Source organism: Notothenia rossii, assembly GCF_949606895.1.
Source record: "Notothenia rossii genome assembly, chromosome: 11".
In the NCBI taxonomy this organism is placed as follows: Eukaryota; Metazoa; Chordata; class Actinopteri; order Perciformes; family Nototheniidae; genus Notothenia; species Notothenia rossii.
Window position 1 is genome coordinate 28,756,364 of NC_136910.1, and position 16,197 is coordinate 28,772,560.

The following is a 16,197-nucleotide window of genomic DNA, read 5'->3' on the forward strand; positions in this document are numbered from 1 at the left end:
GGGTTTGAGCAGCATGAGGCATGGCTACAATGGGTGATCTGTTTGGTATTTTGAAAAAAAGATCACAGACATTTTAAAAAGGTATGGCCCTTCAATATATTTTTCAATCTGTAAAATAAATGTAGTGGAGTAAAAAGTAAAACATTTGGCAACAAAATGTAGTAGATTAAAGGTATAAAGTGGCCAAATGAGAAAACACTCAAGTAAAGTACAAGTAATTAAATATGTTACTTTATATGTTACATCCCACCACTGGTCAGGAGAGCAGGTGATTACTCATACTGCACTGGTACCATCAAACTCCCCTCCCCCACACACACCTGTACGCAGACTGGAGAAAGGCAGGGTGTATTGTCCCAGGAAATCGTTGCTGGAGGTGTAGTCATGGTCCTCCACCAGGAAGCGGACCAGAGCCAGGTCAGGAGCGTGGACGGTGAAGTTGAAGGTGCAGTCCCAGCGGGGGTTAAAACCTGAAACAAGCCGGCACACTTACTGAGAGACCTATCCACAACGAAAAACTTCAAGATACAGTTATACGAAATGTGTTGACATAGTACACTTAATTAAAGTCAGCGTTTCAGTTTTTTCAGAGTACACCAAGTTAGAGTTCCCCTTTATTGACATCTCAAGAAATGTTCAAAAAATGTACCATACACAAGGCGCTGTGTATAAAAGCTGCCCTCTGCTCCTGATACTAGGATGAGCTAAATGCAGAGGATAAATATCACAGTGTGTGCAGTGCTGTATACATACCCGTGTGTGACGATAAAGAGGGAAATTGATCATTTAAATCAGGGACGGGCAAATGGCGGCCCGCGGGCCGCATGCGGCCGACACCTCCTCTTTTTGCGGCCCTCAGATTAATTTATAAACAACGTAATTAATAAAAAAATAAGAAATGTAAAAAATGTGTTTTACTTGTAGTACTGATATCGTCCACTAGACTCCTAGTTACGTCACGAGCTGCGTACATGATTTCAAATACCGCAAAATAATCTGTGACGCATTTGTGTGTATTGTGTTTGTTTCCCGGGGAAACCCTCACAAGAAACACCGGCTGTTGTTATGCCTGCTGTGACGTTAAGTTGCCTCTTGTAATTATGCCTTTACAAGCTTAAAAGTTGTATTTATCATCTGAATTTGGCGAAACAAGTTTAATATTCTTAAAACCAAGACTTTGTTTATTTGAAATCAGATGCAAACAAACTTTCACGGACCCTGCCGTGTTATCTATGCTTACTACGCTTTTCATTCATAATTTCAGCGGGAGGGAGGGGGAGTGGCGCTAAGGAACAGCAGAGTGCGGGCTGACAGGTGTCTGTGTTGACATTCCCCTTATTGTGGAATAAGGGGAATGCAGAGACTGGTTTTAGGTTCAAGTTAGACAAACGTAGCTCAGCGCAAGTTCAATCAGGAAGACAATATCATCTGGTGTCACACGTTATCTCAATAAGCGATCAGGGGCGTCACGCCCCGGCTAGCAATCATCGCACCTGCTAACCCCTTTAAATCTGCTCTCCCCTCCCTGTCAGTTGTCATTTCAGGTGTCAACCAAAAGCAGTAGCAGGGCTTCGTCCCAGCTCCAGGCATTATTCATCAGCTCCGCAGTCTTTCGGATTAAGCTACAGGCGGCGTTCCCCAGTCGGCTAGCGGTTCCAGCCGCCCGCCCCGCAAACCCGGACGCGGGAGGAAAAAGAAAAGGAAATCGGGCTCCAAGGAAGTTCCTCCGGCTTAATGGAAATGGGCTACTTCACGCAAACAATGACGCACGCCTTCAGTCTCTCGAGAGGGCATCACTGGCATCAGGGCCGCTCAAATGCGGCGCTTCCGGCTTCATGCGGAACGGGTCCTCTTCGCATGCGAAGCTTTACCCATTTCTGGCTTCAACCACAACCCCTCCCGCAGGCAGGCAGGGCTTAAGCTACATCCCATTGAAGCTACTTCCTCCTGCGCCTCACCTCTAAAACAGGCGTCAGGGTAGCGCTGGCAAGAGGCAGTTGCAACAAATTCACGAGATGTTTCGTTATATTGTTATGACATTCGGGTCATGCAGAGTGAGATCGCTACCCCTTTAAGAGAGGGGTGTGAGGCGTGCAGAGCGAGCGAGCGGGATACATGTTTTCTAGAAGTAAACGAGGCAGCAGAAAAAGGAAAGGTCCGTGATCTTGCGAATCTATCTTGCGAAACAGAAAAGCTAAATAAATGCAACGACCTCCCAAGAAGAGCTCGCCTCTCTCCAATCTTTCCGATAAAATGGGTTATTGAACCCGAAGCGTGTTGCTTCTGCCCTGGGAGACGACACAGAGTCATCCCCCCCTCGTTTCCTCGACTACGGTAGCCGACAGGAAGTTCAACACTATGCATTGCTACCTTTAGTTCAGGGTTAAGGTGAGTTCCAGGCAGTGTTGGGTGTAACGTGTTACAGTATCGAGTTTCAGTAACGTATTACTTTGCGTACGAATAATGTAATACATTACTAATGCAGTTCGGCTAATTGCTACCCATTACAATGCTCAGTAACTAACGCAGTTTCAAGCTTCAACACAGTGTTACCTGAAATGAATGGTGTTTCGTAGGGCTTATTTTTCCTCAATGACCAAGTCGCTGCACATTATCCTGTTTATGACACGACCAGATACTAAATAATTTAGGAATTGACTCCCAATATTAATTTAATGATATTGACTGAATGATCGTATTTTTTTCTTTTCTTCTCCACTAAGAAATATTCCGTTTCTCGGTGCACCAACGACTGGATCTGCGACAACAACATCTCCTCGGCAGCACTGTCCAAATCCGTTCACAGTCTCTGATCCACTAAATCCTTACACATTACAGAGGTGAATTAGGTTCAAAGGTGGAATATCGCGTCATGACGTAACTGTTTACATCGCCGTTTCTCTCCTAATACCGCTGTCAAACAAACATCAATAGAGGATTGCGTCGGGTAGTTTTTAATCCTACAAAGCCAGATTCAATCAGAACTACTTCTTCAAACTATATTTTTCTAGAACGCCGTGATGCATCGGTTATCATGTGTTTCAGCGGCATTACGCCGCTGCGGCGCGCGTGCGCCGGAGCTTATTTCATTGTTAACTCACACGCCAGCGGTCGCCGTTAAGCACTCACTGTCCGACTGTCACATAAGCAGCCGATAATTATTTCCCATCTCTTAGTGACGTGTTTCAGTATGGATTTATGCCGTCGGCATCACAACACCGTCATAAGGTTATCTGGCATCCTACAGGCGATGTTGCTTAGCAACCGAGATAATCAGTCTATCATTGCGGCATAAAACCGTTTCCTACACAATAACAGATTCTTTGTGCTGCCCGACTTGTATAAGTATTTCAAGGTGCGGTCGCGTTCTAGTCACTTTGTTCAAGCGCTACTGCTCGTTACAACTCTATTTGCTTTAGCGTAGGCTACTATCATGACTGGTATTGCTCAGGGCAATCTCGATGACAAAGGTCAATGTTCCCCCTTTCTACGCACGGAGATAATGTAATCTTAATAGTGTGCAGGCCAAGGCTGGCTCTTCAAAGCAGATATTAACGACGCGCTTTAAAGTTCCCATCATCTGTTCAGTGGAACTCTTTCAGCCTTAAGCGGGAGTCAAGTAAGGAGAAACTACGCGTGCACCGGCTATTCGGGTAAATAATATTAATAGTTGTCTCTTCCCAGTTCAAATCACCCACTGCCCAGGGAGACCCCCTCATGCGTTGCTTTACGCCATCTAGTGTTCAATACAACATTACTGACCTATAACTCCGCTCAACTGGGAAAAGAGAAGAAGAAAGAAGAAGAGACTCCTCCAGGAGCACAGCGTTCCTAATCATGAGGAACTATAGGCCCAGTCACACACCCGGAGTGCCTAGGCATCACATCAAGCTTATGGTATTAATGTTCCTCTAACCAAACTGCGTTCATCCACATAAACGTCAAGGCGTATACAGCAAACATCTTCAACGACAGTTGCTCTTCCTCACCGGGCAACCGTACTTTGCATGCGGATAATCTTCTGCACGCCATCATCTCCCGTTTCCTGGACGTGGCATCCACTGGCCTCACGACGACCGCGTTTCCCCCGACTCTAAGGACGTGCACTGCACATCCTCCGTTTTGGGGGGAATATCTGCATGAGATCATCCGCCATAGCGGCACGCTCAGATTTCCACTAATGCTTACACATTTATTATCACACTCGCTGGATCTAACACTAGCGTCCCTCCATCATCCTCTTCTCAGATGATAGAAGACGGTCTTAATCACTCAATCAGCTTATCAGCATCTATGACTCATTCTGGCGCACTTAACTGCTAATTATGCTAGACTATATCACGGGTCATGTCTCAGTATTTAACTAAGTGTATGTTTTTCTGCATGCATCCTGCACTTCATTCATTTCTAGGGTTCATGCTCACTTGGCTCTAATCCAGTTATGATATTCATGCATCACTGTACTCCAGCTAACAGCTTGTGCATTACTTGTCTACATCTCCCTCTTCGCCGGACATCGGCTTGTGCTGCCAATCCAAGATCTCTTCAGTTTACCTATGGTAAATATGCATATACTGGTGGTAGTGTCTTTGTTACGTGCCAGGCAGGCTGTACTTGTGGGGTTTTCTTTCCCTCCTGTGTTTCTCTCTTCTCCCTGTCTTCTGCACAGCTAATCAGCAGCTGATCGGAATCTGCCTGTGCACCTGAATCTGATGGCTGATTGGATCCCCTCACCCTCAGCTGGCCTATCAGCAGCCAGGGCCGACCATAAAGGAGGCACCCAGGAAGTCTTCTCTCTCTCTCACTCTGGGCCTGATGCTGATGAAGGAGCCTGCAGTGTTTAGCAACTCATGATCGTTGTATTGTCTGACCTTTTTGAAAGTGTGTGTGTTGAGAGGTGGAGGAGTTAGGTAAGTCTGGGGTACCCTGTACATTTCTCACCACGTAGCTAACTAATGTTCAGACACACTAGGTTAGCGGATTGTTGCCACCCCTGTATATTGTTTTGTCAAATTCTTTGTATGTAGTTTAGTTTGTGAGGTTTTTTTTGTTTGAGTTTTGGTTTCAAAGGATAGATGTAGAGATAGGCCTGGTTTTGTTATGCTTGTTTCTTTTGTTTGGCACAATCCTTTGACTCCTCCTCCTCCTCACCAACAGAGTGTTTCAATTATATGTCTGTTCGATTCTGGGTTTACACAAAATAAACCTTTTGTCAACTGTTACACTGACTCCCTCATTTTTATTGGTTGTATGTTATTGTCTCCAGGTCCCCTAGACCTTAGTGGGGACGTAACAAATGGGGGCTCGTCCGGGATATCTATTTTCCTGAGCTAAAAAAAACAACAACCAATAATTGAGAAGTCATTGTAGGTGTTGTACATTGGCTGAAAAATGGGTTTTGACTTACAGGACTTTATTGAAAGTCCAAGTGCTGATAAGTTGTATTCCTGTCGCAAAGATGACATGTTATGTATTGCAGCTCACTTTAACATTTCAGTAGACAAGTATAAAGTAAAAAAAGAGATAAGAGAGAAAATCATGCAAAAACTAGAGGAGTTAAAGATTCTTGTAATCCCAAGCATGTCTTCTCAGCCTAGGGCTGATGTATCTATTGATGATGATGATAGGGAACGTGTTGTTGGTGCTTCCTTTATAGAACAGAAGAGTCTGGCTGTATTAGCTACACCTAGAATTGACAAGGTAAATCCTGAGGCTCCTCCTGCAACGCTTCCTAGGTTTGAGGCTTTCTCTCCGGGTAGCGTTGGTGCAAGTAGTGATGCCAAACTGAAGGTTCGTCTTGCCCGTCTTCAGCTGGAGTTCCAGGAGAAGGAAATGGTGTGTAGAGCTGAATATGAATACAAACTGCAGATTCGCAAGTTAGAGAAAGAAGCTGAGAAAGAAATCACGTTAAAGCGGCTTGAAGTTGATGCCCTGAGAATCTCTTCAGAGCAGACATTTGAGAGGTCAATACCTTCGCATACAGTCTCTCATACAAAAAGTTTTGGTATTAGTAAAAATATTGCTTTGGTGCCAACTTTTAGAGAGTCAGAAGTTGACTCATATTTTTGTGCTTTTGAGAGGATTGCTACCGCACTAGTCTGGCCTAAAGACATGTGGCCAATCCTACTACAGTGCAAATTAGTAGGTAAAGCTCAGGAAGTGGTATCTTCACGTTCTTTGGAAGAAAGCTTGCAGTACGAAGTGCTTAAAGAGTTGATCTTGCGTGCTTATGAGCTTGTGCCGGAGGCCTACAGACAAAAGTTCAGACACCATAAAAAATCTGCTAATCAGACATTTTTTGAGTTCGCGCGAGAGAAGGGCATTCTCTTTGATAAATGGGGTGCGGCTAATGAAGTGAAGGATCATTTTGAGAGTCTTCGTTAGTTACTTCTCTTGGAAGATTTTAAGAATTATTTGCCTGAAAGGATGGTGATATTCTTAAATGAACAGAAGGTCACTTCACTGGCTAAGGCAGCTGTTTTAGCGGATGAATTTATGCTCACCCACAAGACTGTGTTTTCTTCACCCTTGCGCCCAGATAAAGCTACAGAGTCGCAAACCGGAAGGACTGATCTTGGCCCAACAACTTTTGAAAGGTCTAGGGGCCACCATCACCTCCACGGGGGCCCCGTGAGTGTAACTACTGCCATAAAACAGGACACCTTATTTCAGGGTGTCATTTCTTAAAGCGTAAACAACAATTTTCGCAATGCTTTCAAACGCCAAAAGGCATGGGACTCATTAAAGGAGTTTCCCTATCAGACATATAAATGTCCCAGGAAGATGATGTACCTGATCCCTGCTTCAAACCCTTTATTTCAAAGGGCTTTGTTTCTTTAACAGGGGATCCTAAAGACCAGCTGCCAGTACAGGTACTTAGGGACACCGGAGGTTCTCAGTCTATTATTGGGGAAGGCATCTTACCTTTAACCTCCAGGTCATCATGTGGATCAAGTGCTGTTGTTCAAGGGGTAGGCATGACACTAGTTGCGGCTCCTTTGCACAATGGTTATTTTCACTCGTCCCTTGTCAAAGGATTCTTTAAAGTAGCTGTCCTCCCTCCCTTGCCCATCAAAGGTGTTGATTTCATCCTCAGTAAGGACTTGGCTGGAGGCAAAGTCAAGCCAGTACCTGAGGTCATTGATTCTCCTGATCTAAGTTTAGACGCAGATAAATCAGCTGAAGTACCTCCCGAAATCTTTCCTGCTTGTCTTGTTACATGGGCCCAGTCAAAGAAATATGGAGAGGACTTGTCTGATTCTTTTCTTGCTACAGGGCAGTTTCTTAAAGACATGACTGCGACGGACCGACTGCCAGAGGAGGCCCGGTCTGCTGATGCTGTATCACCCAGTAACAGCTCAGTGCTTGTACAACTGCCTGCCACTCGGGAAGAATTCATGGCAGCCCAGTTAAGTGATGAAACACTTTCTAAATGTCTCTCTTCTGTTATCAGTCAGAAAGAGGCCAAGTCAAAGAAGATTGCCTATATTATGGAAGATGGACTATTGATGCGTCGCTGGATTAGTGATGCCTGTGAGGAGTCAGACTCCTTTGCAATTTATCAGGTTGTCGTGCCAACAGCCTATCGTTCTCAGGTGATGTTCTTGGCTCATGATCATCCGTGGTCAGGTCACATGGGGGTAACAAAAACGTATGAAAGAGTTTTAAAACACTTATTTTGGCCAGGACTTAAGTCTGACGTAGTTCTTTATTGTCGAACATGTCATGTGTGCCAAGTTGCTGGTAAACCAAATCAGGTGATACACCCTGCTCCTCTCATTCCCATTCCAGTAATGGGAGAGCCATTTGAAAGGGTGATTGTGGATTTTGTGGGACCCTTGCCAAAAACTAAAACTGGAAACCAGTTTCTCTTAACTGTCATGTGTGCCTCCACTAGGTTCCCAGAAGCCATCCCACTACAGAAAATCACTGCCCCGGTCATCACCAAGGCACTTCTGAAGTTTTTCTCCACGTTTGGTCTACCAAAGGTAGTTCAAACAGACCAAGGTACCAACTTCATGTCTAAAGTGTTTGCCCGGGTACTTGACACCTTAGGGATCAAGCATGTGACATCCAGCCCATATCATCCTGAAAGTCAGGGGGCATTAGAGAGGTTTCACCAGACTATGAAGTGCATGTTAAGAAAACATTGCCACAAGTCTCATAAAGATTGGGATGACGGTGTTCCTTTAGTGTTATTTGCCGCCCGTGAAGCTGTTCAGGAGTCTCAAGGTTTTAGTCCTGCTGAGCTAGTGTTTGGACATGAAGTCCGAGGTCCTTTAAAAGTTCTTAAAGAGCATTTGATCATGCCAATGAAAAAAGTTTGCAGTATCCCAGAGTATGTCGCCAAACTTAAGGAACGTCTACATCGTGCTTGCTCCTTGGCTAGGGAAGCTCTGACCTCTACCCAGGGGGAAATGAAGAAACGCTACGACCAGAAGGCCGTAGCACGCTTGTTTCAGCCAGGTGACAAGGTGTTGGTTCTATTGCCTGTACCTGGTTCTGCTCTGTCTACTAAATGTTCTGGTCCTTATGTTGTAGATAAGAAGCTCTGTGAAACAAACTACGTCATTCAAACACCTGACCGCAGACATCCTACCAGAGTGTGTCATATCAACATGATGAAGAAGTACTGCACCAGGGATGACCAAAGTGATTCTTCTAAAGCTCACCAGGTGGAGACAACCGTCTCTCCTATGGCTTCAGTTTCAAAGGTGAGCTCAAATGAGCATGAGCATGAGGATGAGTTGGTGATGCGCAGTGCAACACCACAGGGGGCAAGACTAAGCAATACTGAGGTATTGGCTGATTTGCCCAATTACTTGTCTCATCTTCCCAATAACATAGAAAATGTATATTGTCGGGTCCAAACATACGGTTTGGATTTATATGTGTGGGGGTGTTACGTGCCAGGCAGGCTGTACTTGTGGGGTTTTCTTTCCCTCCTGTGTTTCTCTCTTCTCCCTGTCTTCTGCACAGCTAATCAGCTGCTGATCGGAATCTGCCTGTGCACCTGAATCTGATGGCTGATTGGATCCCCTCACCCTCAGCTGGCCTATCAGCAGCCAGGGCCGACCATAAAGGAGGCACCCAGGAAGTCTTCTCTCTCTCTCTCACTCTGGGCCTGTTGCTGATGAAGGAGCCTGCAGTGTTTAGCAACTCATGATCTTTGTATTGTCTGACCTTTTTGAAAGTGTGTGTGTTGAGAGGTGGAGGAGTTAGGTAAGTCTGGGGTACCCTGTACATTTCTCACCACGTAGCTAACTAATGTTCGGACACACTAGGTTAGCGGATTGTTGCCACCCCTGTATATTGTTTTGTCAAATTATGTGTAGTTTAGTTAGTGAGGTTTTTTTTGTTTGAGCTTTGGTTTCAAAGGATAGATGTAGAGATAGGCCTGGTTTTGTTATGCTTGTTTCTTTTGTTTGGCACAATCCTTTGACTCCTCCTCCTCCTCTCCAACAGAGTGTTTCAATTATATGTCTGTTCGATTCTGGGTTTACACAAAATAAACCTTTTGTCAACTGTTACACTGACTCCCTCATTTTTATTGGTTGTATGTTATTGTCTCCAGGTCCCCTAGACCTTAGTGGGGACGTAACAGTCTTAATAGCATATCAGGGCTTTTGTTCAGATAGGTGCAGCCACCTCTGCTGCCAATCAAGGCAATTCCCCATCATCCCTGCAACTCGGACGGTGGTCCTCCTCCGCCTTCATATCCCACAGTTTTCGCGTGCTGGTTATCCAAGGTCTCTCCAACACTAAAATGGGGATTATGCCTATAACTGGTGGCGGTGGTTTCATAGCACGTCAGCCTGTATACGTATCACTGTGTTCATGTTTAACCCTGCATGTCAGGTCGCGACCTCCGGGTCAGCGTCATGTTTAACCCTGCACGTCAGGTGACCTCCGGGTCTGCGTCATGTTTAACCCTGCACGCCAGGTTGTGACCTCAGGGTCCGTGTTCATGTTTAACCCAGCACGTTAGGTTGTGACCTCCGGGTCCGTGTTCATGTTTAACCCTACACGTCAGGTTGTGACCTCCAGGTCTGCGTTATGTTTAACCCTGCGAGTGCAGGTTGCGGCCAGAGGGTCTGCGTTATGTTTAACCCTGCGAATGCAGGTTGCAGACAGGGGTCTGCGTTAGGTGTAACCCTGCGGGTGCAGGTTGGGGCCAGTGGGTCGCGTTATGTTTAACCCTGCAAGTGCATGTTGCGGCCAGACGGTCTGTGTTAGGCTTAACCCTGCAAATGCAGGTTGCGGACATGGGTCTGTGTTAGGTTTAACCCTGCAAATGCAGGTTGCGGACATGGGTCTGCTGTAGGTTTAACCCTACGAATGCAGGTTGCGGCCAGTGGGTACGCATGTCTAACCCCGCAGCCCGGAAGCGATTCCGGTGCCTCATCACGTCCCCATGTTAATCTCTCATTTCATCCATAGATCTCCGCAGCCAGCCGCAAGGTAAGAATTGCTCACAGCTCAGTACTTCATACTTCACTTATTTTGGGGGTTCATCAGAGCGGTTCTTTCCCTCCTGAATGATCATCCTGCAAACCCGGGGCCTAACTGCCAAAACATCATTACAGTTACTTGTTGTAATACGTCAATCACTATTCCGCATATCATGTGTCCCGGTAATAAACATGTATTTCATACATCACGTCTTTCCTGATTTAAATGTAGCTTAGCGCAAGTTCAATCAGGAAGACAATATCATCTGGTGTCACACGTTATCTCAATAAGCGATCAGGGGCCTCACGCCCCGGCTAGCAATCATCGCACCTGCTAACCCCTTTAAATCTGCTCTCCCCTCCCTGTCAGTTGTCATTTCAGGTGTCAACGCACAACCCTCCTCCACCCCTTTGCCTCCTGTCTCCTAATACAGGGCCAAGCTAAAAACCTTCTCCCTTCAGATCGGACCGAACTACTATCACCACCACCAGTGTCTAGACCCCGGGCGGGTTCATCAGAGCGGTTCTTTCCCTCCTGAATGATCATCCTGCAAACCCAGGGCCTAATCGCCAAAACATCATTACAGTTACTTGTTGTAATACGTCAATCATTATTCCGCATATCTTGTGTCCCGATAATAAACATGTATTTCATACATCACGTCTCTCCTGATTGAACTAATATCTGGGTTAGTGTTCATGACTTCATGTTTATGTCATCTTAATGGTTAATATCAATACACACACATTTTCCGTGCTTTCCAATAGTTTAAAATAGTTGTATTCCACTGTTTAATAACCTGTTCAATACAAACATGCCACTTGTCAAAATGAAATAACATTTCTGTGAACTGATATTTGTTTAGTGAGCTTATTAAAGGATGTTCCCATTTTTTGGGGATGTTCCCTTTGATTGTAAAATGTCAATGAAGATGTCAGACTTTGCATATTTGTTAATAATAACATACAACACATGGATCTTTTGTGTGTGTGTGTTCCAAGTGAATCCGCACCACCCTGGTGGCCAGTACATCAATGATGTGGCCCCCACCACCATCAAAGTTGCCCATCCCTGATTTAAATAATCAATTTCCATTCCAAACTGGATGTTATTTTACACTATCAATTAAAGGGGACCTATCATGCAAAATGCACTTTTGTACGTCTTTTATACATGAATATGTGTCCCCGGTTCGTCAGGGAACTCAACAAGTGTCAGAAAACACAACCATCTCTCTTTTCCTCCATACCCAAATCTCTAAAAACGGGGCTGCAACGCATCTGAAACAGACTGATTTGAAATAACTCTGACGTCAGAAACAAGGAGCTCCGCCTATATGGGCAACTCTCCACCTTTCAGGGGAATGAGAGGTTGCCGTGGCATGGTAACAGCATGGTAACATAACGCTCATGCCTCGCCCCCCTCCTTTGCAGGGGGGCGTGATCAGCTGCAGCTCATTTGCCACAGAATCAGCCCTTGCAAAAACAGGGCTGGAATACAGCAAATAGAGCGAAATGAGGCATGGCTAAAATGCATGATCTGTTTGGTATTTTGAAAAAAAAACTTCACAGACATGTTTTATATAGGTATGGCCCCACAATATATTATTAAAATATAGCATGATAGGTCCACTTTAAATAAAAGTGTTTTTGTTACATAAAACAACTATCAATGTTGTAGCTTTCAAGATCTATAATTAGCATAAGCATTGACTATGCATTACATGTATGATCTATTCTACCAAAAAGGTTGCTACTGCCTTTAATTGGTCAAAAGTTATTGGGTCAATAGAGTAGGCATTTACCATTGTTGTCCACATGAGGCGTTTTCTTCTTGTTGATGTCGATGGGAACACCATGAACCTCCACCCACACATGAGGGTCCACGATGGAGGTGTGTTTGTCCCAGTCTGGTTTAGGCAGCTGCTGAGCCGAGATGACCTGAAAAACAATAAAAACAGAGCATCATTTCATTAGAGAATCATTATTATGAGAGCTAGAAAAGCTTATCTGGCAACAGTTCAAACACTAATGCAACTACACTCTTATTCCCTCCATGGCTCATGTTAAAAATCATGTTTATACAGTGCATTGCATTTAATCACATTAACGGTGAATATTTGTGTGTATGAGGCTTACTGGCAGTGAATGCCGGGGGATCACAGCAGTTGTATCATTGCTTTGTTTTTCTATCGTGTGTTTTGTATCAGTGCAAACTATTGTCTCATTTGTAAATGCTTATACTTTGCTTTACATTGTCACTTTTCATCCACTTCTTTAAGTTGTAGCGTAAAACCTTTATTATGCCTTGTGGACATTTTATAAAAAGAATTGTGGTTTTATGCTAGACAGAATCATTATCTGTCCAGAACAGAATGACAGTTTGGCAGCCCTACCCGGAAAGTGAGCAGCACAGGTCTGTGGCCTGGACCCCCCCCAACGTTCTCCGGGTTGAATTTGGTGTCCGGCTGGCACATGAAGGGGGGCTTCAACATGTACCCACACTGACTGTTCTGCAGGAAGCGGCCCCGATTCAGGTCCATCTGCTCACCTGGGGTCTGAAAATTCAAAGCAACTGGAGAACACACACAGATGTGTTAGCGGCACACCATCAGACTGAGGTCACCTGCAACAGTCTCTTTCACTATTTTACTTGTCTTATATTTATATATACAGGTTTTGGGAGTAATGGATTACATCATCAGGATACAAAAAAAAGTTTGTATCCAATTTTTGAATAGATAAATTGTTGGAGGAATTTTCTTTATGGTTTATATTCAGGATACTTTAATTCCTCTTTTTAAATACATTTATTTTTTTAATGCAGTAGTGGACACCTGATTTATTAAACAAAAATATGTCTATGCTTTAGATTCATTTATAAAGCTTAAACAGCATTTATAAACTATTACTGTTACAACATTTTTATTTTTGAAATATCTTGGTTTTCTTCTTTTCTAAGGTTACATTGTTACATACACGTAAGTAAAAAACCTCTTAGGTCTTATCTTATCAACATATATAGTTAGATTTTTTTTTTACACGTCACTAGTTATTTTAACGGATTACATTTTTCAATGAACCCTCCCAACCCTGTTTATATATTTGTATGGCATTGTTGTAGGAGCCGAGGACTTTAGATTTCAATATCAAGAAGTACACTGTAGCTACTGTGCATAGGACGATAAAGCTTTGAATCATTCGAGAGGAAAGTAGGAACTAAGATTGTGTGACTCGTTTCTCCTGGGACACTAAATCAGCTCTCACCAATTTGACAGCCTGCGTTCCACATCTCCTGAGGGTTGTAGTTGGAGGACTGGAGGCGCTGGCCTGATGGGTAAATCCTGCTGAGCTGGTGGCTGTTATGACGCACAAAGTACATCCCTGGAGGACAAGAGAGCACAAATTAGTCCAATTATAAACTAAAGAAAGGCACATTTAGGTAAATGTAGGTAACTGCCAAATATTAGTATTACATGCAGAGGTGGGAGAAGTACTCACATCTTGTACTTAAGTAAAAGTAGAACTACCACAGAGCAGGAGTACTCTGTTACAAGTAGGGATGGGTATCGAGAACCGGTACTTAGTCAGTACCGGTAGCTGATTGGACGTCATTCAAACAAGACGCGCTGGAGAGGGGGTGGAGCTTATATCCATGCAAATACTATGATAGATACCAACTACAAAAAAATTAACATATTTTACCGTGATTTAATTATAATACACGTTTCAAAATGATGCCGAAGTAACAACATACTGATACCGATTAGTAAAAACCATGAATGAATGCTTTGACAAGTGTGCAGACAAGACGGCAGTTGAAAAACCTTTTAAAATGCGTGTTTTCTGAATGGATATCGGATCAATCAGGCTAAATTAACCTGTAGCTGCTCCGTTCAAACTCACAATAACGTCATACAGACAGAAATAAAGCAGCGACTGTATTCGCCACGAAAGTCTGTGTTTTGTACATGTTTAACTTTTGTCCAGTTTCTGAACAGATATGATTAGCTGTGAGCTCTGTGTGCTAACAGCTAACGGCTGATGTTTTGGGACATGTTGCGCTGTCGGGTGCTGACCAATCACGAAGCGTCATTTCTTGACTGGCAGCAAAAACAACCAATCACAGCAGCGCTTCTCTGGCTCGCTCTGTCCAATCACAAACAAGAAGTGTTTCCCTAAAGGAATACCCTTTCCGTAAAAGTTGAAATGTTGAAGTGTTTTGTGAAATGCTGTGGTGTTTCATGAAATGCTGTAGTGTTTTCTGAAATGTTGAAGTGTTTTGTGAAATGCTGTGGTGTTTTTTGAAATGCTGTAGCGTTTTCTGAAATGCTGTGGTGTTTTCTGAAATGCTGTAGTGTTTTGTGAAATGTTGAAGCGTTTACTGAAATGCTGTAGCGTTTTGTGAAATGTTGAAGTGTTTTGTGAAATGCTGTGGTGTTTTGTGAAATGCTCTAGTGTTTTGTGAAATGTTGTTTTGACTTGCACTTCAGGGCCACCCTATTAATCCAATGTCTCTGTAACTTTGTAATTATAATGGTTAGCCGACCGGAGCTTCCGGTTTAGGAGGTGCGTACGCAGCGTCTCATTTTAACTGACCAATGGTTATGTTTACATGGATTTATGAACTGCCCCTAATAACTGCCCCCCTTCCAGAGACACACTGTCAAACACACTTTTTCAATGTCATACCTGCTTGGTATGACATTGAAAAAGTTACATTAAATAATAAATAAATATAAATTAAAATAAAATGACTGTTGTTTAATCTTCACATCTTGTAATCATGTCTATAATTTTGAGCACCAAATTATTGAAAAGTATCGATAAGAGTATAGAAAAATACCGGTATCGATAAGCAGTATCGGTATCGATAAAATCCTAACGATAACCATCCCTAGTTACAAGTAAAAGTACAAAAAGTATTATCATTAAAATATAGTTAAAGTACCAAAAGTAAAAGTAGTGATTTTGCAGATTGGTCCATTTCAGAATAATATATGTTTTATAATTATTGATCATTAAAGTGTTATCAAAGCTGGTAAAGGTGCAGCTAGTTTTAATGACTTTGTATACTGCAGGGTAGCTTTTACTAATAGCTTTTAATTGACTCCATGTGGAACTAAAGTCTGATTTAAGAGTTGATTATATTTCAAATCATTAATCCAAATCTGTAAAGTAACTAAAGCTATTAAATAAATGTAATGGGGTAAAAGTACAAAGTAGCAAAAAATGAAAATCATCAAGTAAAGTACAAGTATCTCTAAATGGTACTTAAGTACAGTAAATAGTTGCCAAAACGATGAGTTTTTTAAATGGTTTAATTGTGTGTAAAAAATATAGAGAATATTGGTAATGGGAAGTGAATATATAATTCTGTCTGTAAAAGAGGAGAAACGTTAATAAAGTATTTTGAAAGAGAAAAGGAAAATAAAACAACAAACAAACAAACAAACTAAGTGATCTCTGTGTGATGTGAGAGCGCATCTGCCTGGGCACATACCAAAGGAAATGAAGGAGTGGATAAGAGGTCTGAAAGATTGCTCTCTGAGTAAATATATTTAGTTACTTTACACCGCCAGATTTAATGTGATATTAGTGTTAAAGGTCCCATGTCATGGCCATTTCTACTGATCATAATTCCATTGTTGAGGTATACTAAAATAGATTTATATTGTGCAATTTTCCAAACTCCTATTGGTTTCTCATACAGCATCTCTGTAAAGTATGTGTATTCACTGGTATT

General features: G+C 43.0%; 1 protein-coding gene across 2 annotated transcripts in view; it reads right to left on the reverse strand.

The window, feature by feature from the left end:
* Positions 1–6: 6 nt before the first annotated feature.
* plcd3b (phospholipase C, delta 3b) overlaps positions 7–16,197 on the reverse strand; it is a 56,730-nt gene continuing 40,539 nt past the window's right edge. For both annotated transcript variants that reach the window (XM_079659499.1, XM_079659498.1), the window contains 4 exons: positions 13,719–13,835; positions 12,848–13,026; positions 12,257–12,392; positions 7–470 (listed from right to left, as the gene is read on the reverse strand). In XM_079659499.1, the coding sequence (XP_079515625.1) occupies positions 277–470; positions 12,257–12,392; positions 12,848–13,026; positions 13,719–13,835 (626 nt within the window). In that variant the 3' untranslated portion in view covers positions 7–276. The remainder of the gene's footprint in view (positions 471–12,256; positions 12,393–12,847; positions 13,027–13,718; positions 13,836–16,197) is intronic.